This window comes from Eleutherodactylus coqui, chromosome 9 (assembly GCF_035609145.1).
Source record: "Eleutherodactylus coqui strain aEleCoq1 chromosome 9, aEleCoq1.hap1, whole genome shotgun sequence".
NCBI lineage: Eukaryota > Metazoa > Chordata > Amphibia > Anura > Eleutherodactylidae > Eleutherodactylus > Eleutherodactylus coqui.
In genome coordinates, this window is record NC_089845.1 from 89,611,910 (window position 1) to 89,636,579 (window position 24,670).

At 46.7% G+C, this 24,670-nt stretch overlaps 2 protein-coding genes across 2 annotated transcripts in view; both read right to left on the minus strand.

The window, feature by feature from the left end:
• The window catches only part of GAREM1 (GRB2 associated regulator of MAPK1 subtype 1), a 94,813-nt gene extending 78,775 nt beyond the window's left edge, over positions 1–16,038 (minus strand). Inside the window, exon 1 of the mRNA XM_066578041.1 lies at positions 15,684–16,038. Coding sequence (XP_066434138.1) covers positions 15,684–15,795 — 112 coding nt within the window. The 5' untranslated portion in view covers positions 15,796–16,038. The remainder of the gene's footprint in view (positions 1–15,683) is intronic.
• Positions 16,039–21,742: 5,704 nt separating this feature from the next.
• LOC136578209 (ras-related protein Rab-8A-like) overlaps positions 21,743–24,670 on the minus strand; it is a 30,626-nt gene continuing 27,698 nt past the window's right edge. The window contains exon 6 of the mRNA XM_066578042.1: positions 21,743–24,512. Within this exon, the coding sequence (XP_066434139.1) occupies positions 24,432–24,512 (81 nt within the window). The 3' untranslated portion in view covers positions 21,743–24,431. The remainder of the gene's footprint in view (positions 24,513–24,670) is intronic.

Consider the following 24,670-nt stretch of genomic DNA (forward strand, 5'->3'; position numbering starts at 1 on the left):
TCTATTGATGACAAACAGGTCATCAATAGATGATCAGCAGGGACCCGGTGCTCGGATCTCTGCCAATCAGCTAACTCCCAGGGCTGCTGTCACTGCAGGAAGCATAAAGCGCTAACCACAGCGCAGTGGCCCGGGTTGGTACTGCAGGTACTGCTCCTGTTTAATTCAATGGGAACTGCCCCTGCAGTGCCAATCTGGGCGCTCCGCTATCATGCACTGACCATAGTGGCAGCGGCCCTGGGAATCAACTGATCAGTAAGGATCCAAACAGCGGGTCACCACCGATCATCTACTGTTGACCTGACGGTAATGAAGAGAATAGATAAAAGCCCCGAAATACCCGTTTAACACATCCACAAGGTGCGGAAAATTTTATGTGGGATCTGTAGCAGAACTGACATGCCGTGTAGATTTTAAACCCACCAGATATTTTCTGTGCAATTTACGCCATTCAATGACCAGGATGAAATCTACAGCAAGTCCTCATGTAACACAAGTGGATGGAATCTCCAAATCGCTGCAGAAATTCTGCCGCCTGTGCCTGTAGTTTTAGGTCGTCTGATAGTTTAATAGGAAGAACACTCATCAATTCAATCGGCACACAATCTGGAATCAATGTAAGATATCAAATGATAAATCCGTTAACCCAAGAAGCACGAGTACAATGAGGACATGCAGATATAAAACTCTTCCAGCAGTTCATCCAATAACCTGGCATAAGCAGCCAATAATTTCCTCTAAAGAACATGTCCTTGAATGTCCTCCATACGTAACCTCCGCTCTAGGACTGTCTCCTGGGACACTTAGCACTGGCTTCAGCTGATACAGTACTGGAGAGATCAGTCCGGTGTGACTAGAAGAGCCTAGGAAAGAAATATGGTAACATGAGGATGTAGATGTCTGCAGTCTGAATGCTCTTCACCAACGGCACTGAAGAAGTCTCAACACAAATACAGAAAAGCGGATCTAGTAAAAATGGCCAGCTGGTAACATTGGCAGAACAGCTCTTCAGGCTGACCGTACTTGTGATTGTTCCTTTGTATCTCATATACAAGCACAAGGTTCTATCACACAATAATGCACTGAAATACAGGACCGCAGTAGGGGCAGGGCTGTGGACTTAGAGTCACTTTTGGGTGGACCTGGAAAAAAATATACGCATTGCAACTCCGGCTTCATAATTAATGGACATTATAATACATTAATATATATTAAATAAGGACCTTTAACGTCCTCATCTCAGCAGGTCCGGCTGAATAGCTTTACAGCCGAGACCCGGCGGATGTCTGTTCTTTGCCTCTACTGCTTCCTGTTCCTCCGTATGAACCCTTTTTAGTTTTGATGTGATGTGTCAGATGAGAGGTTCCCACCACTTACTGTCCGTCAAGTCTGACATCACCTAGTGAGCTGTGGGGACCGCCCACCGGACTCCATCACTGCTCTGGGAAGTGAAACTAAGAGCCCATATGGGGAAATGGGAGTAGAGGGAAGACAGACCCTGTTGGAGCTAGCAAGCCCTTGGTTGCAAAGTTATGCAGCCAGCCCCGCTGACGTGAGGACATGACAGCTCCTCTTTAAGCCTGACGTTATCATTTTACTAATTATTATACGTAAGCTATACCTGCTGCTTCTGTATTGCAGGTGACTGCATTAGCTCGCCGTCGGTGATGCGCATTAAAGTTATTATTATTTTTCCCCAATGTTTGTATTTCCTGTGCTGTCACTAAGCGATGATGCAGGTACCCAGCAGCCTATATGCAATGTTAATTGCAGACGGTCAGACGGTCTCCATTGACTTCAATGGAGGCCGTCCGCGGCAAAATAGAGCATGCTGCGAATTTTCTTATCCACGCGTGAGCGAAAGTCGCAGATTCCGCAATTGGAATCCACCCTTGTAAGCCCAGCCTGAGGGTTCATGTAGAAAAAATGAAATGGAGTACGTCCTACTACGGTGTGATTCTTGGACCAGAAATGCTAATTTAAAAGCAATGGCTGATTTAAAAAATATGAAATGCACTCATGGCACGCGAGCCCTGTTTTTTTTTTCTTTTTTAAACGCACTCATTGACTTCAATGAGAGTTTTAAATTACATCAATTGGGCCACCTTCCGTTTTTATTTTGCATGTGAGTGAAAAATGAATGAAACTTGCGCTTGTGCACTTTTAACATGCCAGTGTCATGCAAGAAAAACTGTTGCAAAACAAAAAAAATTAAAAATATCGCATTTGCTGGTGTGAATTCGGCCTGGCTGGCATCAAGAAAGCGCATTATTCCTGCCAACGACTGCTCTTCCCTGGATTTCGCCAACTCCGCAGAAAGATCCAACCTATTTCACAGACAAGTCATCAATTAAGTCTCCAATTCCTCTGTGCTTCTTTAGAGCTAGAATCAATACGATGACTTTGTCCGCGACCTTCAAGAAAGCCTGAAGCAGTAATGGGCTGCAGGCACAAACTATTCCCCTCCTCATCGGTAAAATGTGGGGCATTGTTTCTGTGATGGAGTAGTAGCACTTGTCCAGCTATATTGTTCACAAGTAATCCCTACAAATCATCTCAAAACTACCCGCAGACCTTAGAAAACTGGACAAAGAAAGAGAAAAAACAGACAAATGTGATTTTGATAAATAACCGGCATAAAGGTAGAACCACTGAAGGTGTAAGAAAGCAACCGACAGCAACCAAAAACTGTTATAAAGATCAGTGTGAACCGGCTATGCAACTTCAGTCCTGAAAGTGAACTTGTCACCGGGTTCATGCTGCTCAATGGCACCATGAACCCAGGACAGATATGCCCATTTAGTCCATTTAGGTTTTATTCTGAAACACTGCTGCGTTTCAGAAAAGGCATGCTTAGAAGTTTGACTTGGAGTTTAGCTGGAACAGAGCTCTCGACTCCAAGAGGTGGGCCGCGCCAGGCTCTTCCCGCCCGTGTCATCAAGGCTGACAGCCGTCTTCCTGTACACAAGCAGGAATAGGAGCTGTCACTCTTGATGGCGCAGGCAGGAAGAGCCTCATGCAGTCCGCCTCTTGGACTTGAGCGCTCCGAGTCAAACTTCTAAGCATGTTCTTTACACACTAGTCTAGACAAGTGGGAGACGTTTAAAGGGCTTAGGAAATAGAGCAACTATTACATTTCCTAGATAACAGAAAATAGTTGGTTTTCTCATGAATACATATTTATGTTCTAATTTTGGCTTTATTATGTTTATGGTTCACTTTGGGAGTGTCTACAGGTTGGAACTGGCAGTGTGTTTGCCCTGGAACCCGTGCCAGTTCCGTGTCCCATTTCTTTGAAAGGGAATGCGCTATGTAATTTACATGGCACAGATTTTAAAGTTGGGAAAGAATCCGCCCGTCGCGGATTGCGTAGAAAAAATCTGCCCGTGTGCATTGGACCTAAAAGGTATAAATACATCAAAAAGCTTAACAAAATATGTAGTGAAAAATGAAGCAAAAATTACCACAAGGCTAGAATTTCAAATTCTGTTTTTGATGCAGTTTTTGGACCCATGTGGGTAGGATGCAAAAAGGAAGAAGTGAAGAGAAGGTTTCCGTAATGTTGGATCTACTTGTTGCTTTGGCTCAAAATAAATAAACATTCTTTATGGTAAGTAGTAACGCATGGAGAATCCAGACACCTGAATGTCACAGTACCCGACTCAGACTTATGATGGAACAGTCATCTTTGCTGAAACTATAAATATGTGGACACCAAGGCCACAAAGGTGTATTGGTTCAATGAGTAGGAAATTTTGAAAAAAAAACAAAAACCAACTTACTGTACTTTTTATGACTTATGTGCAAACCTATGTGTCTCCACAGCTACAACCAAAACCATTGTAGTCCGATTCTCTGGTCATAATCCCTCTTCCATCTGTCCTCTATATGTGTGTATACAATGTATGCATTCATAGTTTAACAAAAAAAATCGGGGGGAACATGCCACAAACCCCCAAAATATACGAAGAAAAGCATGACCCCAGCCTCATGGCCCTTTAAAAGCAAACGAGAATCTCACAAATTCTTGTTTGCCTGAGCAAATGCGCTGGTGACGTCATTACTTCTCGCTTGAGCTCGTGCAGCCCGTTTAGACAGGCAAATCATTGTTGAGAATCATTTACTTCTCGTTCAGCGTTTCCCATTCCTATGTAAAACAGTGAACGATCAGCGCTGAAACGCAACGAAAAGCCAAAAAGCTGAAACTGAACGACAAACAAGAAGCGCGCGATTCTTCTTCGTCGTTCAGTCGTTGGCTTGCGTTTAAACAGAATGATTATCAGTCACTTTCGTTCGTTTAAACAATTTCTAGAAGGATAATCGTTCCGTCTGAACGCACCTTTAGTATATTGGCCACTCACCCGCATAATGCACACTGGTGTACGTGACGCAAGTGCCTGAAAGGGAAACTTCCTTGTAACGTTCTCTCTTATTCTCAAACACATTTAATAAAACACACATCACTACCGGAATATGTTATGTATACATGGATGAGAAATACTCTGGTATTAATACCTGTAATGAGTGTTTTACTTTCTCGGCCATTTTCACATTGTCGCATTACTACGTGTGCTGTTTGCACTACTTTTGCACATCCCATGTTATACCACCACCAGCTGCAGTACATACTGTAGGGCAAAGCAACACTGGGTGACCATGGCCAAACATTTGTGTTCAATCCCCTTTATGCGTCATCAAGCTTAGATGCCCATAAAAGTTACAGTGGAAAAAAAACTTAGTCAATGGAATCTAATTGCCCGTTAAGAATGAAAGAGGCAGCAACAAAAGGAAATGGTTTGCAACATGCAATTTTTGAAGGAAGAGTGCTATTATAGGTAAAGCTACCTTTTAAACATTTCAAGGTTAGTGTTCTTTTGTGCTTTAAATAATTTTAACTACATTGCTGGAGGAGCGATTATGTCGTTTACATTGTAGTCTGCCCCTCCCCGGGGAATTGGTAACATTAAATTGTGGGTTGCCAAGGGAACAACACAGCAGTATCTAGAACACCGCGTACCTACAAAGCGGCTCAGCGCACGACCACTCATTGGGCAGTTTTGTAGGGTAAATGTTTTTCAATTTTTTTGACCTATATTTTCCTAAAATTATTGGGTAAGTAACTAAAATCTTCTATTACGTTCCTCCGGGGCCTTTGATTTAACTCCTACTCCTTCTGCAGCAAGTGTGTTTAGAACATTTCATTAATAGGTTATACAGAACCTTCCCACACTGACTACAATGAAGACAGCAAAACTGAGCCCTGCCGCCATACTGTTCAAATGGGAAGAAAACCAGAAAAAAAACAGGACACATTAAGCCCCGCCTCCTGCAACAAATCACCAGTTCAAGAGAATCAAGAAAGTGATCTACAAATATTAGGGTCTTACAGAAGGTCTTGTAGACAAAGAGGTAAGAGATTACATGTTTTACCCCTCATTCATTGCCAAGTTTAGTGTCTCCAATCCCCTCCTTACCGTGAAAGCTGCAGCAAGCACATGGGAAGCAAGACTCCCCTCTCCCATTCTTGGGATCTCTGGGGGTCCCAGTGGTCGGTATTGTTGTATTAGGTCGCCACCAGAAGGTAGGGGTGGCGACATAATACATCAGTCTCAAATAATGTTAACGCCCCCAGCTTGTGATTGGCTGGGAGCGTGTTTCATCCACGAAGTGCCGTCCTGAGGACTGCGGCACCAGGAGCGTCTGCGGCGGCATATGGGCAAAAACTGTGAGGAGGGGCCCGGGCGTGATGGAGCTGAGAGGCGGCGGCCTGGATGAAGCAGCCAGCTGGCGGCCGGGACGGAGGCGTAATCCGCCAGGCAGCTGGGACACATCAGACAGAAGCGGCGCAGGATGGAGCACAGCTACGCCGCAAGGGACGGAGCATAGACACGCCGGCTAGGAGCTCCGGTGGGAGTCAGAGCTGCAGTGTGTGCATTGCTTTTTACCTGCCCTGCAGGCTTAGGGTGGGGGTTAGTGTTCTTCTTATGCTTACATTATGAGCTGTAAATGCCTGCATGCTCCAGCTGTGATATGCCAGCATTTACAGCTCATAATGTAAGCCTAACTGAAAAGGGCAGGCAAAAAGCAATGCACCCGCTGCTATGACCTTCAAGCCTTAACCCAATCGGGAGCTAGGAGTGTGACAGGGGCGTTCCTGCATCCAAGCCCTGTAAAACCCCTAGCTTCTGGTGGCATCAAGATACAATAATACCCCAGTGGTCAGACCCCCCACTGATCTAGGAGTATTCATCAGTGGATGGCTCAAAACCTGAAGAAAGATGAAGTAACCGGAATACTCCTTTAAGCCATATAGTGTTAATTTCTCCTGTAAAGCCGTACAATACTTTATGGAGAACGGTTACATGTCACGTATCGATCTTTTGCAGTCTTGACCAGCGTGTCCTGACTTTGACAATGAAACAATAGTCTGCCACTCACTGGTTACAATTGTCAAGGTCACATTCTCAGCAGTTGCACAATTTTTAAGTCAAATAACTCAAAGCATTTCGCCCTTTCACCTAATTACAAGATGCAGAGAACTGCCACGACTTAGACTGAGGGGGTGAAAACTATGGATTAAGTCAACTGTAAAAACTGAAAGAAAAATATTAACTCTTTAAAAGACGTGATTACTTATAAAAACGTTACTTTGGTGGAATTGTCATCTATGTAATGAAGAAAGGGGTATTCCGTTAAAGTATTTATGGACCTTATGGAAGGCCATCTCTCAGATATCACTTCCCTATAGTCAGTCCAGTGCACTGGGCTATGTTCATGTGGGCATCAAAGCCTACATTTATAAAGGAAGCCATGAGGCTGTGACCAGTCCGCTACATGACAAATCCAGATGGCGACTGACTGACCCCACAGTCTTATAATGAGGACCACCAAAGTACTATAGAGGTGTCCTGAGATGCCTGCTGCACTGTTCTTGAAGTCTAAAGCAATTTAAACCCTAAGGCCGGCCTCACATGGCCGTAATTAGTTGCGGGCCACCAAGCCACGTGAACTATTTTGGTGTGTATATGCCCCAAGATTGCACAGCTCATGTGAACGTATGGGAGGTTGGTGCTGTGTATTACACATGCAAAACCATTGCACGTAATATACAGTAACCATACGCTCTTGTCAGACCGCCCTTACAGGGGCTCCTACTGAAGGTGTCAGCAAAACCTTAAATTAAAATATTGAATATACGAATTCCTAACCAATTTGCTTTCTATAAAAAGTTTTGCAGCCAGATACTGAAAAAAGGGACCATCCTCAAAGTCCATTTTTACTATCTGCTGCTGCGCTCTAAGGTCCGGGTGACCACACTAAGATACACAAGTTACAACTGGAAGTAATGCTCTTCGTTAATCACCTTCACTAATGTCCAGCTCTTTAAAGTGATCCATTATATCACATGAAGACTACTAAGTGATCACATGACGCTCTACATAAGAAGGAGCCCGGGACCCTACATTGATCCCATTAATGTGGATTGTAACAGGACAGGAAACCAACATGCCATTATGTAGTTTTCCTGGCACGACGGTTTTCATATGCAGAGAAATCAATGCTGCCAGGTAAAGTTATACACAGTATCCATTTTCTTCATACTATCCAATCAATGCACTGTAAACCTATTTATTCTGCAGTAAAGGGGTATTCCGGTCTATTTTAACTAGTAACCTATCCCCTAGGTCACCAGTAGTTGATGTACAGGGGTCCACACCATCCTGTTTATCAGCTGATCTTCCGGCCTGCTGGACTCTGTATTGGTCCAGATGTCATCATCAACGGTTAGAGGCGGCGGCGGCGGGGGGTTGGTTTCGCACCCATTGAGATCAATGGGAGCATCACCATGCCCCCTGTTCAGGAGAGCATGTGACGTCCTGACCAAGAGAGGAGCAGGAAGCAGTGCGGCACTCCCATTGATTTCAATGAGAGTCAAGCTGGCGTTGCCCATTCCTCTGACCATTGATGACGATGACGTCCGGCTTGCTGAAGAGTGCAGCTGGATGGGTGATCAGCTGATGGACGGGGGTCCCATTTGGCAGACCTCCATCCATCAACTACTGATGGCCCATCCAGGGGATAGGTCATCAGTTAAAATATACGCCTTTAAGACAAGATTATTGCCATACTAGGTCTTTATATAATGAAAATGTAATCAGTCCAGACCATTGGAAGGGACCTGGACAAAGTCTAAGCAAATCTAGGAGTTCCACCACAGTAAAAAGCCTGCAAAGCTTAAAGCTACCTTCACACGGGCAAGTGCGATATCGAGCTGTAGGTCACGGCCCGATATTGAGCTCACCAACATGTGATTTACCCGCGGATGCGGGGCATTTTTATCTCAAACCAGCCTCGTATCACTTTAGGGAAGTAGCTGACCAATCAGTGCCTGTCTGTACACGTTTAGTCTGACTCCTCCTCATTAAGGACGCTGGTTATACATCTTCTCACGTCGGTGGCTCCGGTCTCATCCCACTGTCGGACAACTCTGTTGGCGTTTCAGATATTTGGGGTGCTGTACATCTATCTCTCTACTAGTTGCTATACCTGCAGTGACATTTCATTTGGTTCATTGTGTGCTTGTTTAACACCTGTACCACATATATTATTTATTGTTGTAACAGTATCCCCGTTATCCATCTAAACAGTCGGGGTAGCCTCAGGTTCTTGGCATGGGGGTCACCATCATCACGGTGAGTGCTTCACTTTTAGCTAGGGTCTCATTGCATAAGAAAGATAGGATCAGATTTCCCACTTCATGCTTTCGTTATATTTATTGCTCTCTGTATTAGTATATTGTGTGTATAGCCATCCTCTTAGGATAATACATTACGTCCGATCCAGACAAGGCGCTTTGGGTCCAGGTCGGGCGCTGCATCCCTAAAATGTAAGTATATTACAATGTGGCCTGCAGGAAACAATGCCTTGAAGGTCTGTCATTAGGAAAGCTCTTATTCCCCTTTTACATGAGTCGATTCTTGTTTGAAGGAGCAAAATCATCACTACAGGCTCATTTACACGCAAAGACAATCTTTCAAAAGATTGAAAAATTGACAGTTCTAGCAATCATTTTGCATTAAGTGCTAATGGACACTAATGCCCATTAGCACTTTATTAGCTTCATTTGCATGTAAATGAGCCTCCTGGAGCTGCTTGCAGAATACAGCAGGTGGTCTGAGGTCTAGAATCAGCTCCTTTAGGGCTAATGCCCACGGCCAGATTTTCGCCGCGCTAAATGTGGCGGAAATCCGTGGCATTTCACTGCAGCTATTAGGTTCTATTGAACCTAATAGCTCAATGTACACGCTGCGGAATTCCACAGCGTAAAATCATTCGCAGCATGTTCTATTTGTAGTTAATGGAAGCTGTCCGTCACGTTATACTTCCGCTGTAGCACAACGGAAGTATAGGGTGAAAACGTGCCCCGCCCACCACATCATATGACGTGGCCGACATGCGCACCGGCAGTGTTATGCGGGAGCTACGCAGCGGATCCGGAGGGGAGTATGGGGTCTTTGGGGGGTGGTGGTGCCGTGATGGACTCCCCTGCGGTATTCCGCTTGCGGAGCCCGTCACGGCCGTGGGCATGAGCCCTTATTCTCATACAGGCTGTCACCCGAATACAATGTAATCAGCTGCTCCCCTGCAGAACACAGCGTGCAGTCCCTGTCATCTACTCTCCGTCTGAACAATGGATTTTAAACTCACCTTAAAATCATCGTTCAGCCTTAGGGCTGTTTCCCACGAGCAGATATATACGGCGATGGTGTTTTTACGTTTAAGCGCCTGAATGGGCGTTTTTACGCGATCACGGCCAGCGTTTTCTCGTCCACTCACACGACCGAGAGTGTAGTTTTTAGCGAAAAAAAAAAAAATACGCCGTATCCCGGAAAACCCTCGACCTGCCAAAATCCTCGGGATGCCTTCCAGTGCCTATATAGAGGCACATGTAAGCTCTTTGCAGCATTGGATGCTGCAAAAATGCCTCCCCCTTCCTTCTCTTTCCCTGCTCCCATAGGAGTCTATTGGACCCACCAGCGTATATTGGCCAAAACATAGTTCCAGAACTATGTTTTGGCTGAGCGTATATGCGCCGGCCGTGTATATGTTCTTTTTATCAAGCTGCCGGCGTATTTACACGCCATATAATTGCCCATGTGAACAATGCATTGTGAACCAATGCTTCACATGGGTAGTGTATATGTGCCCGGGAGTAAAAACACGCCGTATATGCGCTAGTGGGAATAGGCCTTTAGAGTGAACGATGGCAGCGTTTACACACAACGATTATCGCTCATATGCCATCGTTTGAACGAATTTTGAGCTATAACTATTGCGTATAAATGGGGCTTTACTTGTTCCCAATCGTTCTCGCTCCTGTAGCCCGTTTAAACATTCTATGTAAAACAGCGAGTGGGGAACATTTAAACGTGGCGAAATGTGAGCGAACCAACGATGATTTTTATGTTAGCTGAAACTAAATGACTGATTAAAAGTGCGCAGTTTTCGTTAGTCATTCAGTCGTTAGCTCGCGTTTAGACATAACAATCATCATTCACTTTTCTTTGGGCAGAGTTTGAGCGACAATCGTAACGTGTAAACGGGCCACAAGCTGAAAATGCAATACTTAAAAGGTCAAACTTTCCACGGGTAAGTGTTCCAAGACAGATGGTTGAGGAGGCACGAAAGGACGGGTCCGCTCTGGCGGTTTTTGATGGCACAAATAGAATAATCTATAACATGTGGGTTTTGCGGCTTCAAAACTCTGGAAGAAATCCACCACATAGTTGTCAAACCACATATTTTCGCATAACTTCAGGATTTCACAACTTATATTACTTTCAATTTAAAGTTCTAATTCAGAATTTACTCAGTTTCCCATCTAGAAATCACATATTTAGATCACTTTCAAACCCCAGCACTGCCTACAATCTCTGCAGAATGGCTGCCGCTCATGAATGGGGTTTTGTACTCTTGCAGAATCGGCCATGTCTGAGCGCAGCGCCTGGCAGGGGTGTAGAGTAGTCGCCCAAATAGCCGAGCCACCAAGAAGCAATGATAATAGTATAAACATGACTTGTCGCTGACTAGTAAATGACATCAGCTCCTCACCACCCGGCAGGGAAGCTTCAGGGTCGCGTTACTGTAGCGAGGTCACGTCTTCAGCGGATGAAAGGAGCCTGTATGCAATTCACTAAGAGAAGAAGGAGCCCGTAAAACGCGTAAATACAAATATGTCTGCTCTCATCAGACTTTGTCTAGCACAATTAACTTAAGTCTCATGACCAACTTTGTTGTCCCGTGCAAGTTTGGTTGCACTTTGGTGCGCCAAAGTTAGGTGATAAATGTTTGGCCATTGGGAATTATAACGCTTGGCCCATCATATACACAGCGGACTCTGACAGCGGGATATTCCATCCCACGTGAAGGAAGTTATTTCACTTCTGTAGTTTATCTCAGGAGATCTGCTTACATTGTATTACTGTTGTACCAAATTATTCACTCACTGCGCTGGGATGTCCGTTCGGAGATTCCTTCACAAAATGCCGAAAGAAAAAGTCCTGCACGCAGCGCTTTTTTATCCGTTAAAATGGCGGGCAGCTGAGCAGAAAGCATACAGGTCCCATTATAGTCAATGGAGTCTGCCCGGCGCTGTTCGGTTCCGTCATAAGACGCAGCGGTTCGGCCTCTACTGCTCTCTGAATGGAGCAGGAAAATAGAACCGCAGATGAGAAACCAGCCCAAGAAAAGAAGGGCCATATAAATAATACGGCGCGCCGTCACTCCGCGGTAGATACGGATGGATATAAATAAAGCGATATTAAACAGAAAGGTGGAACAATTCCACCAACCCACCGGCGGAACCGTAACGGCATGTAATGAAGCGCTAGAGCAGAGATCAGCGAGAGTACAAACTACATTTACTACATCGCGCCTCCACCCAGGTTGGCATTAGGCGACGCCAGGTCTGAGTCTGTGGGCCGCCGTTCTTGTATGGGGGTTACTCACAATAGTTCAATAAACAGTAAAACTATCTGGTGGCAACTGTTCTGCCGAGGGCAGCAAAATCCTATCAAGTGGCGTCCGCTTCACTAATGACGGCGACTGGTTCCGTTTGCTCCCTTTCAGGGTTCCAGTGCTGTTTCGGCCACTTGCTGCGTAACCCCCAGACGTGATAAACCCTGTGAGAGCGGTCCCTCAGGCCTGCGTCACATGAGCGTATGCGGGTTTTGCATATTTTGACTGTACTTTTTGCGAAATTCTATTGAAATGAGGGGTTCTATTGCGCACAAACACGTCCGTGTGGCACAGGCCTCAGGGTACGATTTCGGTGTGGATTTTGACGCAGATCCACAGCACATCTCACCCTTTCATTGGCCGCTTCGTACTGTAATGATTCCGTCTGGATTTTCCATCTATAGTTTTATGATAAAACCAGGAAAACGTGAAAGTGTAAATGTAAAATCCAGTCCAAATCTGAGGAGTGCAAAAACCGTCCACCTTCACGCCAGAGAATGGAGCCAGAGAACAGAGGCGACATCTTCAGTAGGAGCTGTGACGTTGGCATAAGTCATAGCTGGCGCTCCGGTCACACCTACGCTGGTGGCGCCAATACAGAATAGCCGAGACTGGAGCTCAACTCTCTGCGGTAAAATGACAGGAGATCCGCTGGACCCCGTTCTAGTGGTTTGTTGGTCGCCATACGAAATATGCGTCGTTTCGTTATTTTCACTGTCCGGCTCATGCGACAGGGCCAAACAACAGAAATAAACAGACTGAAATCAATGTATTATTATGTGCGAGTTCCGTCCACGCCGGTATTGGATGGCGCTCAAGCGTGAAAGCCGCCTGTGTGAACGCAGAGATGTATAGTAACCGAAGGAAGGGAATCAAGTCCTGTTCACACTTGTGGCATACGCCAGGGATGTATCCCAACAGACACAACACGCCTGCCATAGTACTAAACGGATACCGCACATTCCCACGGAACACAGGAAACACTAGGGCCAATTCACACACAGCAGCCATGTCTGTGACTGCTCCATACATGTGATTGGGGCTTACCGAACTCCGTGCAGAAGCGTCAGCCGTCAGATGGAAAGGAGGATTTTCAACTGCAGCAGACCTGCCATGTGTGAATGTTCCCATCTGTGGGAGAAGGCACTGAGGAGACCCGGGCCCATAGAGACGCAAGATAAAGAGGGCATGACGCTACGCAGCTGACCCCCACTCTGTACACACTATGGGATGAGGGGGCCACAAGCAGACGGATGCACCAAGCCCTTCCAGTGTGTTACTTGCATAGCCCCAAGTAGGAGATTCTCGGACAATTGCGTCACGGGTCTGTAAGTTGTGCCGGCCACATCCATCCTATATGTATAGGCACTGCCGTTATACTTAGTGCTCTCTAGGTTAACCCTTTATGGACATATGAAAGTTGCGCCTGTCTGGGAAGGGGTTGTATTTCCTGCGTCGCTTGACCCAGACTTTGTAACTGTTGAAGCTGGTTGTCCAAAACTTTTTAAAATTTGATAGAAGAAAATTGCATAAAAAGAGAAGAAAAAAAAGTGCCACTTTTTAAACGACTTTCCGCTCAGAGGGTCCTGCAGCGGTCACATGCCGCTCATGCATACACGACTGCGGAGGCCAAGGGTTAACGGAGCGGTCATATACAGCACGCTGCAGCAGCTTCTGGGACCAGGGTGGCAGGACTTTAAGAGATGGCACTTTTTGTCCCCTTCTTCCATGCAGCTTTCTGCCCTTTAAGCGCGGGTTCACACACAGCGGAGCGGCTGCGGAATCTGAGCCAAAAATTGCGCCGCAACGCACAATACAATGTAAGTCGAGTTTTAACAAGTGACATTCACCTACAGAGGAATAAGTTATCAAATCCGCAGCCCGTTCTGTGCGCTGCTGAAAAGCTGCAAATGTTCACCATGGAAATAATGAAAATAGTGAAAATTCGCACCAAAATCTGCATGGCGTCCCGACAATAATCTAGGGCTGATCTGCGGTAATCAAGCCTGCCAGAATCGTATCTCCCTTGCTAGTGACCGAGCTGGGCTATACTTCAGCTATTGGGAAAGGAGACGGTAGAGCCACCGTCACCCGCTGCCATCTTGCACCCCGCCGTCTCCCCAGGTGAAGGCCTGGTTCTCGGTCGCTGCACCTGTCAATGAGCAAAACATACGTGCGGAATTCAGACATGGAAAATTGCATCACGTAGTGACATGTTGCCTCTTTACATGGAATTCCACACGCAGATTTAGTTCAAGGACATGGCTAAATCCGCATGCGGATCCGCGGCAAAAAGACGCCAATTTCTGCTGCGGTTTGTAGAAGCAGAATTCACGTGGAACGTTCTGTGGTGGATTCTGCCGTGCGAACAAACCCTACGGCCGCGGTCACACTTGGTGTTTTTACGGAATCGCAGCAAACGCCACATAAAATAATAAAAAGCACGCATTGTTAATAACTGCACGCCGTTTCTAAAAAACAGCATGCGGTTATTGAAAAATGGTTCACAAACGCAGCGGAAAAAGCGCAGTGTGACTGCAGCCTTGCGGTCATTAAATTGCCTATTGCTATCGTACAGAGATCCGTGTTCCCCCCCCCCTGCACACTAGTGTATTTGGCGCCGTCCGCTGCCCGTGTTATTCCATATGGCCCATTAGAGCCTATGACACTCTGTACATGGACCAAAACTCGTCACATGTCCTATTCCTGTCCATATCAACGATGGAGGCGCTCATGTGTGCCAATGTGCAGCCATCAGATAGCTGCCCGATGAGAGTTGCGCCCGCACCTCTGTGGCACAACTGGCAGCTACAGAAAGTGTGCTGGAGGCCTTTAGGGTAAAGCAGTATGTGTTTGGGGGCATGTAGAGGGCACTCACTCCTAACTTTTATCTTACAGGTGTCCCTGTCTAAACTGTGCCACTTCAGTGTGCAGTGGGCATTCCCCGTGCCATCACTGGCTCCTACTGAAGGACACTGGGTACTCTTACCACCCACCAGGGTGACTCCTAAAGCTTCAGTCAACCTCTATATGTACAGTATACGGGAGACATATTATGTGCCATCGCAGCAACGTCACGCCATCTTCTCTACAGTCCTGAGATGGACATGAATGCCCAGCAGGTAGGATGCCATTACTGCCAGGCATTACCACGCAGGTGTGATGGCAGAGCCATCCTACTAGTGAACACTTGTGTGCCAGGTATGTGACTGGACAGCGCCACACAGCCAGCACTTAGTGGGCACCCAGACTGGCATTATCTAGCAGTAGTATAGACTACATGGCAAGTCCTGCCAGCCCACATCATCCAGGTACCGGTCACCTGGGGCACTACATGGCACAGCTGTCACTCACCAAGACCCTGGCACAGCTGCCAACCCTGTCTGAACACTGCTGATATTTCTTACAGCAACATGGCAGCTGCCATGGAAAATGTGAGCATGTCCATGCCACCGCTCTACCCACACACTGGCACGGCTGGCATTACACTGTGTGCCCAGGTGTCATGGAGTGGACAGGCGTCCGGCAGCGCCCCCTGCCGTGACCTACAGATAGTGCTATAAATAGCCGAGATATGCAGGCAGCCCGGGGATACATGTCTGTAAGCAGCAGCGCACATGCATGTAGTATGCAGCAGCAGCGCACATGCATGCAGCAGCACTCACCGCTCTCCAGCCGGACGAGCTGCGGCAGCCGGTAAGAGCTGACCAGTAAGTCCAGCGGGAAGGAGGCCGAGCTCCACTTCACATCCTTCAACGAGGGGGCTGCCGGCTCCATCTTCTTCCCCCGGCCCCGTCCAGGGGGGATCAGCAGGGTTGGGGGCTCCAGGAGGCTCCGCTGTAGTGCCCTGTCGTCAGCCGCTCGGGGTCATGCCGGGACCCGCTTGCTCTCCCGCTCGGCGCCCGCTCCTCTCCCGGACACTTCGGCTGTGGTCGCTGCTGCCTGCTGCGGGGACACGATCCACCATCCCCGCGCTGACTAATCAACAGGGTGTGCGGCTCCCGGAGACGCCTCCTCCTCTGCCCAAATCCCACTGCACGGGGAACACTTCCTGACAGCGGCGGTCGGGTCTGCGGCGGAGGACAGGCGCCCCCTGCTGGCGGCCGGGAGAGCTGCAGCACCATTCACAAATTTACAGTCTTCTGTGTCTCTGTAGTATAAAGTAGTGTAGTCGCTGCAGCACGGCCGTGGCACCTACTGCTGAGCCTGGGGGAGTGGGGGGCAGCTGTAGGGCTGACATGGTAGTAAGCCGCTGCAGCAGGTCTGTCACCTACTGCTGAGCCTGGTGGAGTGGGGGGCAGCTGTCGGCCTGACATTGTAGTAAGCTGCTGCAGCACGGCCATGGCACCTACTGCTGAGCCTGGGGGAGTGGGGGGCAGCTGTAGGGCTGACATGGTAGTAAGCCGCTGCAGCAGGTCTGTCACCTACTGCTGAGCCTGGTGGAGTGGGGGGCAGCTGTAGGGCTGACGTGGTAGTAAGCTGCTGCAGCACGGCCATGGCACCTACTGCTGAGCCTGGGGGAGTGGGGGGCAGCTGTAGGGCTGACATAGTAGTAAGCTGCTGCAGCACGTCTGTGGCACCTACTGCTGAGCCTGGGGGAGTGGGGGGCAGCTGTAGGGCTGGCGTGGTAGTAAGCTGCTGCAGCACGGCCATGGCACCTACTGCTGAGCCTGGGGGAGTGGGGGGCAGCTGTAGGGCTGGCGTGGTAGTAAGCTGCTGCAGCACGTCCATGTCACCTACTGCTGAGCCTGGGGGAGTGGGGGGCAGCTGTAGGGCTGACATGGTAGTAAGCTGCTGCAGCACGGCCGTGGCACCTACTGCTGAGCCTGGGGGAGTGGGGGGCAGCTGTAGGGCTGACATGGTAGTAAGCCGCTGCAGCAGGTCTGTGTCACCTACTGCTGAGCCTGGTGGAGTGGGGGGCGCAGGCAGCTGTCGGCCTGACATTGTAGTAAGCTGCTGCAGCAGCAGCTCCGTGGCACCTACTGCTGAGCCTGGGGAAGTGGGGGGGGGGGGAGCTGTGGGGATGACATGGAACAAGCTGCTGCAACACATCGGTGGCACCTACTGCTGAGCCTGGTGTAGTGGGGGGCAGCTGTAGGGGTGACAGGGTAGTAAGCTGCTGCAGCTCGGAAGTCATTACTATAAAGAACCCATATAAGAGTTATGTGCACCTCTGCATCATGTTTCATTGCTCCAATATGTCAAAATTAAAAGTGAACCGAACAACTAGTGTACGTGTGTATGCATGTGTATATATACCAGTATATATGTATACATTGTGGGTCTGCAGCTCCTATTTGGTCTTTTTCAAAAGTTTTGACAAAATTTGGTTTTCACAAAGTTTGCTGTTTTGGTGTTTTCACATACTTTTCTTCTGGAAATTTGTGTCAGATCCACGACAGAGCTCCCAACGCAGATACAGACCTGGCCTTAGGGTGACCACGTAATTCCCTGCGCCCACCGATCACCATGCACTAACGTGGCGTGTATCTGCACTAACGTGTCATGATAAACAGCCTGCACTTTCTCTTGCACTCATATTTCGCGCTATATGTCTGCGTAGTAACGGGGCAGCCTATGGCAGTTTGGTACGCAAAATCTGTGCGCTTATTACGCTGTCGCCACACAATCGTGTGCAAGAGCCCCTGGGCCACGCTCACACAAGCCACTTTTTGCTGCAATTAACACGGTGTCCTGAGTGCTGCCCTAATCGAGGTATGGTATGCTACCTTCCCTGGTTTTATTTGTAGCCTTAGTCCCAAGAGAGGGGCATTCTGAGAGGTAGGTACCCAACTTTCCCAGGTTGAGATTAAACCACCTGGTATTAGCGTTAGGACCCATCTGAGAGCTTGGTCACCTGGATGTTGGTAGATGGGCCAATATGCTTTGATCACATTATATACGCAGAACCTTGCCTTATTTAATGTGGTTAGAGTACTGATTATAGGTATGTACACCTCTGATAGTAAATGTATTTTGCGTGCTGTTGCCATTTTTGGTTTCTGCTTCTAATCGAGGTAGAACGCTCCCATTGATTTTAATGGGGCCTCTCACCCATGCACTCGAACGCCGCATTTTTCAAGGGCTGTTTGTTCTATTTCTGCGTGTTTCAGCACTTTTTTAACACCCCTCATCACCCATCACATGATTGGGTGCATTAAAAAGCGCTGTCTAATGCTGTGAAGCGGCGTTATCTGAACACGTGTGAGAGCAGCCTTAGAGGTGTCTCTGGTATACTGAAGTACAATTAGTATTTCACATGTTCTCAAACTTTTATTGTGTACAAATACATCTAGTTTAAGCAAGGACTTTATTTCCTAGACTCCTGGCATGTCGGATATCAGCTTCTGCGCCAAATCCTGACTGATGGCAAACCAATCTTGCCAAATCAGTGCTTGGAGGTTATCACTATTTCGGTGTTTGTTTGTCCAGCCACATTTCGAGGATGGACCACAGGTTCTCAATGGGATTGTGATCTGGGAGTTTCCTGGCCTCGACCCAAAATTCCAATGTTTTGTTTACTGAAGCACTTAGTTATCAATTTGCCTCGTAACACATTGCTCTATTATGCTGCAAAAAAACATTGGTCATCACCAAATTGGTCCTGGATCTTCAGAAGTTGCTCTTGGTAAGGGCAAAGTCCCCTGGTGCAGGCACCAAGTCACCCTAGTAACATCATTGTGACATTTTCTTGGCAGACTGTTTTGCCATTGCCTTCACCCAGTCATCTTTTACCCTCCAGCAAGCTGGGTACTCAGCCTTCCATTCTTCAGAGGTTGGTAAAATGAGTCAACTACCTGAACCATGCAGGGATTGAACCCATAACCTTCAGGTTGTGAGCAAGAGCTTAGGACTGCATTTCTGCTGCCTTAGCACTCTGCACCATCCTCTTGGAGGATTGCTTAGACGCCATTCTTTATTCATGGCAGTGTTCTTAGGAGGCAAAATTGTTAGTGAACCCCCTCCCTGGGATGAGGAGCAGCCCCACACATGAATGGCCTCAGGATGCTTTGACATGACCCAGGACTCATGGTAGCGCTCAGCTTTTCTTCTCTGGCCAATCATTCTTCCAGACGTCCCAAACAGTCTGAAGGGGACTTCATCAGAGAAAATAACCTTACCCCAGTCTTCCTCTGCAGTCCTATCCCCGTACTGTACTTTCTCTGATGAAGCCCCCTTCAGACTGTTTGGGCCATCTCTTCTCCGGAACCAGAAACATGCATTTGGTTCCCTGAAGTTGAGTCCACCTGATTATATGTGTGAAGTGCTGCTGTAAAGTGTGTTTGGGCACACTCACCTGGGTTATGCAGTTTCAGCCTGTGAATCTTGCCTGGTTTTCACTACTTGTGTTTGGGTTATCTGGTGCAGTTTTGGTGCACACGCGTTTCCTTTTCCCATGCATGTTGCATCCGTATGCACTGTATTTTTCACGCACATATTTTACCCGTGTAAAAAAAATTGTATGATGCCCTATTTTGGTCCGTATTATGGAGACAAATGGCCATTCAAATCTATGGGAGTGTTATAAAACGCAATGAATAGGCATGTAATACACATATTCTCCTCGTTTTTATGCATGAAACCAGCAAATTCTATAAAAAAGTGGCATCAATTGGTCCTTGTTGTGTTTTTTTTTCTTGTGCAGTAGCTGTTGGATACTTGAGGAAAACCAGCCACTTCCTGTAACAATATCACATAGGAGTATAAGGGTCCGTTCACATGGGTGTATGCATACCATGACACCGTCTCGCAACCCTGGGGCTTTCACATAGTGGGGAGTGCGATATCGGGCCATGTATCACAGCCCGATATTGACCTCGCGCATCTGATGTTAGCCTTAGGCTGCCTGTCCACGGGCGTTAGGAAATCCAGCGTTAAATCTCCGCCGCCCGGGAGCAGGAGCCGGCAGATAGGCTGACCGTGGAGAATCGCTATGGTTCTCCGCTCGTGGACAGGGGGGCTGCGCTTTTCATAGCAACGCTATGGAGAGCGTTCACCAAGTTCCACGCGACCAGATTATCGCCTCGGGGAACGCAGTGAAAATTCGCCCATGGACAGGAGCCCTTAGGCCGTTTTACATCTGTGATATAACTTCCGTTGCTCAGCTCCCTCATATGAGCAGAATAACAAAAATGCCAGAAGATTCGGCACGCTTCCCACTTAAACTACACTAAATGGACATTTCAATGGGTGGTTTCCCACGGGCGAGGGGGGGAAGCAGCTGCTTCTCATAGTTTTCAATGGGAAATAATGGGTGATTCCTTAAGAGGAATCGCCTAGAAATAGGACCTGCAGTGATCTTTCAATCTAGCAGCACCGCTGCAAGACAAAGATCACTCACGTGAATCAATGTGTTATGTGAAGACACCCTAAGGGCTCCTTCACACGGACACTGAAAATCGTATGCACGAGAGGCAGCTGTGACTAAATCACAGCTACATCTCCCGTTAAAGCGCCCGGTTCAGATGGCACGGGTGTAGCGAGTATATGCCAGAGCCTGGGATACCGTCAGGCTAAACGCCTTCCCCCTCTCTGCCCCTTGCCGGCTGACGACAATGGGACAGGGCGGGAGCTAGAGTGCTAATCTCTCGCCCCCTCTCTTTGCCGGCAAGGGGCAGAGAGGGGGAAGGAGTTTAGCAGAGCCAGCAGCTCTCATAGGCTCTTTCACTCGGGCTACAAAATTTCTCTACAGAATCATCGCTACAAAACGCATGTATGTGAAGCCCCTGGTCTCCAATTAGTTCTTTCACATGCAATGTTTTGTAGCCTGAAAGAACCGATTGGAAACAATGAGCTTCACTTACATGTGTTTTGTAGTGATGCTTTTGTAGCCTGTGTGAAAGAGTAAAGTAAAGAGTTAAGTAAACTTTTTTAAAACTTTGTATATGTCACTGCAGCGCAGGAGTTTTTAAATAGTTAAGGCCTCCTGCACACGGGCGGATTTGTACTGCGAAATCTGGAGTGGGTTTCTGCCTCTGGATTCTGCAGCAAATAAAGCCCATAGCATGCTATGAGAATATGTAATTTCCTGCCCACGAGCGGAAATTGATTGCGATTTTCTGTTTGTGGGGGAGAAATCACAGCATGCTGCGATATTGTGCGGGCTACGCACGGCCAGCTGCCATTGAATCGCCATAGTGACGGCACAGCATCCTCTGTACTGCAGCATTTTACTTCTCATCCAAACACTTCAACATTTATCACCCAAATATACAGTTGGTTTGGCTATGGCTACATCTGCATGCTGCTATTTGTTTCTCTGGTGTTATTGCTTTCAGCGGTTCTTAACTTTCCATTTTTTAGTGAGAGTGCCATCTGGTGGAGAATTAATGTCAGTACAGCTCATTCTCACACCAATTTATAGAAATTAGTCCCACGAGGATGTGATGCAGGGCAGATAAATATATTACTGTTAATTTGTATATACACTCATTGTCAAAAAAACATCCCTTCTCTAGAAAGTGTTGTCGTAATTGTGTAATCATGTGATTGCAACATTTATATAAGTGATTACAATATCAGAAAAAAAGGATAATTTGCTCCTGTGTGAAAGCAGAAAAGCCATAACTGGGGAAACTCTCAGGCACTGAAGTGCCCAACAATCTTCTAGTCCAAAAGGACCCTAAGACTTTATGTCTTTGCAGCAGGCTGAGCAGCTTTCAGAAAGTTTTGTCATTGAATAACCCCTATAACAAAAACTGCATCCAAAATCAGAGAGGTTTTACGACTACTTTTTTATTAAGATTATCAAAATAAGAATGATAAATGAGAGCCGGTAACTGCCAGAAGTAATGATAGAATTGCTTAGCCATAGACAGAATTTAACATTTTGATAAACATTCAAACTTCAAATGAAAAACAAATATACAGGAGCATTCCTTAAGGCCGCCTGCACACGAGCGGAAATTCCGCGGTGGGATTTCCCGCGGAATTTCCGCCCCTGGAAGCTGCCATAGGATTGCGTTAACAAACGCAATCCTATACAGACGGCCGCGATTTGGCCGCATGAAATCTCGCGTGGCAAACAAACCGCGGCATGCTCTGCACATGCGCCGGCTGCTGGCACATGAAAGATCCGGGGCCGCGGGAGAGGTGAGTGCTTGCGCTGCTCTCTGCAGACGCTCAGGTCGGGTCCCGCTGTGAGAATTCTTGCAGGTGGATCTGACCCGGCCATCTGCAGGCGGCCTTAATCAGGCATCCAATAGTCCACTAATTCTGGCACGGATACATTCTGCATTTCTGGTATTTGTTTCCAGTCTAGAACTACAAGATAATCTGGAATGGGACAAGGCCAGATGCAGAAGACGGAGCAGAGATAACAGAGATTAGGTCTGTATATATAAAAATATATAATGCTGCTCTGACTCACACAGAACTATTACTGAACCATTTGACTTGTACTTATCGTTATGCAAAAGCAACTTATTACCTAGTTTGTAGGTAGACATATATATATATATTTTTTTTGTGTTTTCCAAAAAAAGGACTGTGAACAGCACTTAGTCATTATCACGATAACTATGTTTTCCTGCATTTTCACGGGATGTTATAAAAAGCCAGATGAGTCAGAAAATCCTGCTGATTCCAGATCATGTAGCACTCAGAGATTGGAGACTAATAGATTATTTTGTATTGTATGTACAGCGGTACAATGTGTAACAAAAGCCTCTCAAAAACATCATTATTAAAACATAAACACCATAAACTCAATAGAATAAGATTAATTATTAATACTATATAAAATAAGTGTAACATTCATTTGGAGTTAGTTAGCAAATAGCTCAAAATGGCCAAAATGCAAAAATTAGCTTGACTAACACAGAACAAGCCTTCCTTTCCATCTACGCTGGCCATACACACGAGATAGACATGTTTCTTAGCTGACTGCTATCACAGTTATATCCACCAACCCAACATGCACGCGTAAGGTCCTTTTAGACAAGTTCTTGGTCCAGTAGAGCAAGTGCTGAGGAAAATGTATATCTGCCCTCGTTCCATTGTCTTTCACTCGGGTGAACTGGTTTATAAGGAAGAACAATCATAGTTACAATTGTTAGTTCCCATAGACTGGATAAATCTCCCCGATCACATAGGGTAACGTACAGCCAATCAGAAGCATTTTTATGCTTGCTGTAAAGTAACGACCAGCCCACCAAAGAGCGTTGACTTGTTTATTGACTAATCGCTGATCCTTTTATACGGCCCGACTGTCGTGCATTTGGAGGAATGTTCTGCCCAATAATTGGCCAGAGTAAAAAGACCAATTATTGCTGCATGGCAAGCTGGGTAGATGTCCAATTCTTCTTTCCTCCAATGCAGATATTGGGTGATAGTTGAAGAGGTGGTCCAAATTACATTTTTACAGTAAAAGTCTTTTCCCCACCATACAGTACTATAACAAATAGTCATATACTCACCCTTCCCAGCCCCCGCTGTGTTCTGCACCACCGCTTCTGGTCTTCCCTCTGATGTCACATTTACAGGCTGCCCCAACTGGTTTACAGGACATCACCGGTGCTGCAGCCAACAGCAGAACTCGATCGTTGAGCTCTCATATTGGCTGCAGTGCCGGTGACATCCGGGGCGACAGCAGGTTGTAAGCAAAGAGAGCAGTGGAGGACGGAGCAGCAGGACACAGCGGGGAGAGGCGAGTATATGACTATTCCTTATATTACTATATGGGGAACAGAATATAACCTGGACCACCCCTTTAAAAGGGAAATGTCACAATGCTCTAAGTACCACAGACTAAGTCCTGAGTAGTTTGAGGGTGTACATGTTATACTTCATGTAAGACTCCTGCATCAGTGGTGTATAATAATATTATAAACTGTGTATATACCTGCTATATAAGTGCTGTATAGAATTTCCAGCACAGTAGGCTATATATTGCATTTACTTATAGCAAAACGTCAATGTCTTCAGAAAGGATACTGGAGATCCAGAATTGTACATAAGGGCCAACTTCGTCTTCCAACACATTCTGCTTATTTGAACCCAAGTAATTAAGAACTGAAACTTTTGAACAGGGGTTACATGGTGGCATCCTATCCCCCCAAACACTGCTGTATACTGTATAAATACTACTGTAGATCAGTGCATATTGGGACCGGTGTCCCCTACAATAAGTCCTCCTGTGGACCAGTCCATGGCAACAAATGTGATCATTACATAAAATGGAGCGTTCCGCTTTAACGCAGCATATAAGAGTACACAAACATATAACATTACACATAGAAGTGCAGTGGTTTGTGAATGTGTTCTAGTACCGGTATGTACACACATATATACATATACTTTGGATATATTTGACATCTGTTCCAGTGCTTAGCTAGAAAATACTGCATAATGGTAACACTGTACGTGCGATTCTTCCCTGAAGTGCAGTTACAAAGTTGTTTCTTGACTTTCGATCACCAGCAACTCACACAGGATGAGCTTTTCTTCGATTCCCCCAAAATCACCACATTCTGATGGATTAATACAGACGACCTCTGAAAAAAAATAATAATAAAGTGGGAACTATAGAACCAAAAAGTGAAGACTCGGATACATACACAGCTACAGTAGAGTCTCATACACTTCTACAGGCGCCAGATTAGGGCTCCATACAACGAAGCAGTCTTTAATATAGGTCGTGTATGTACGTATA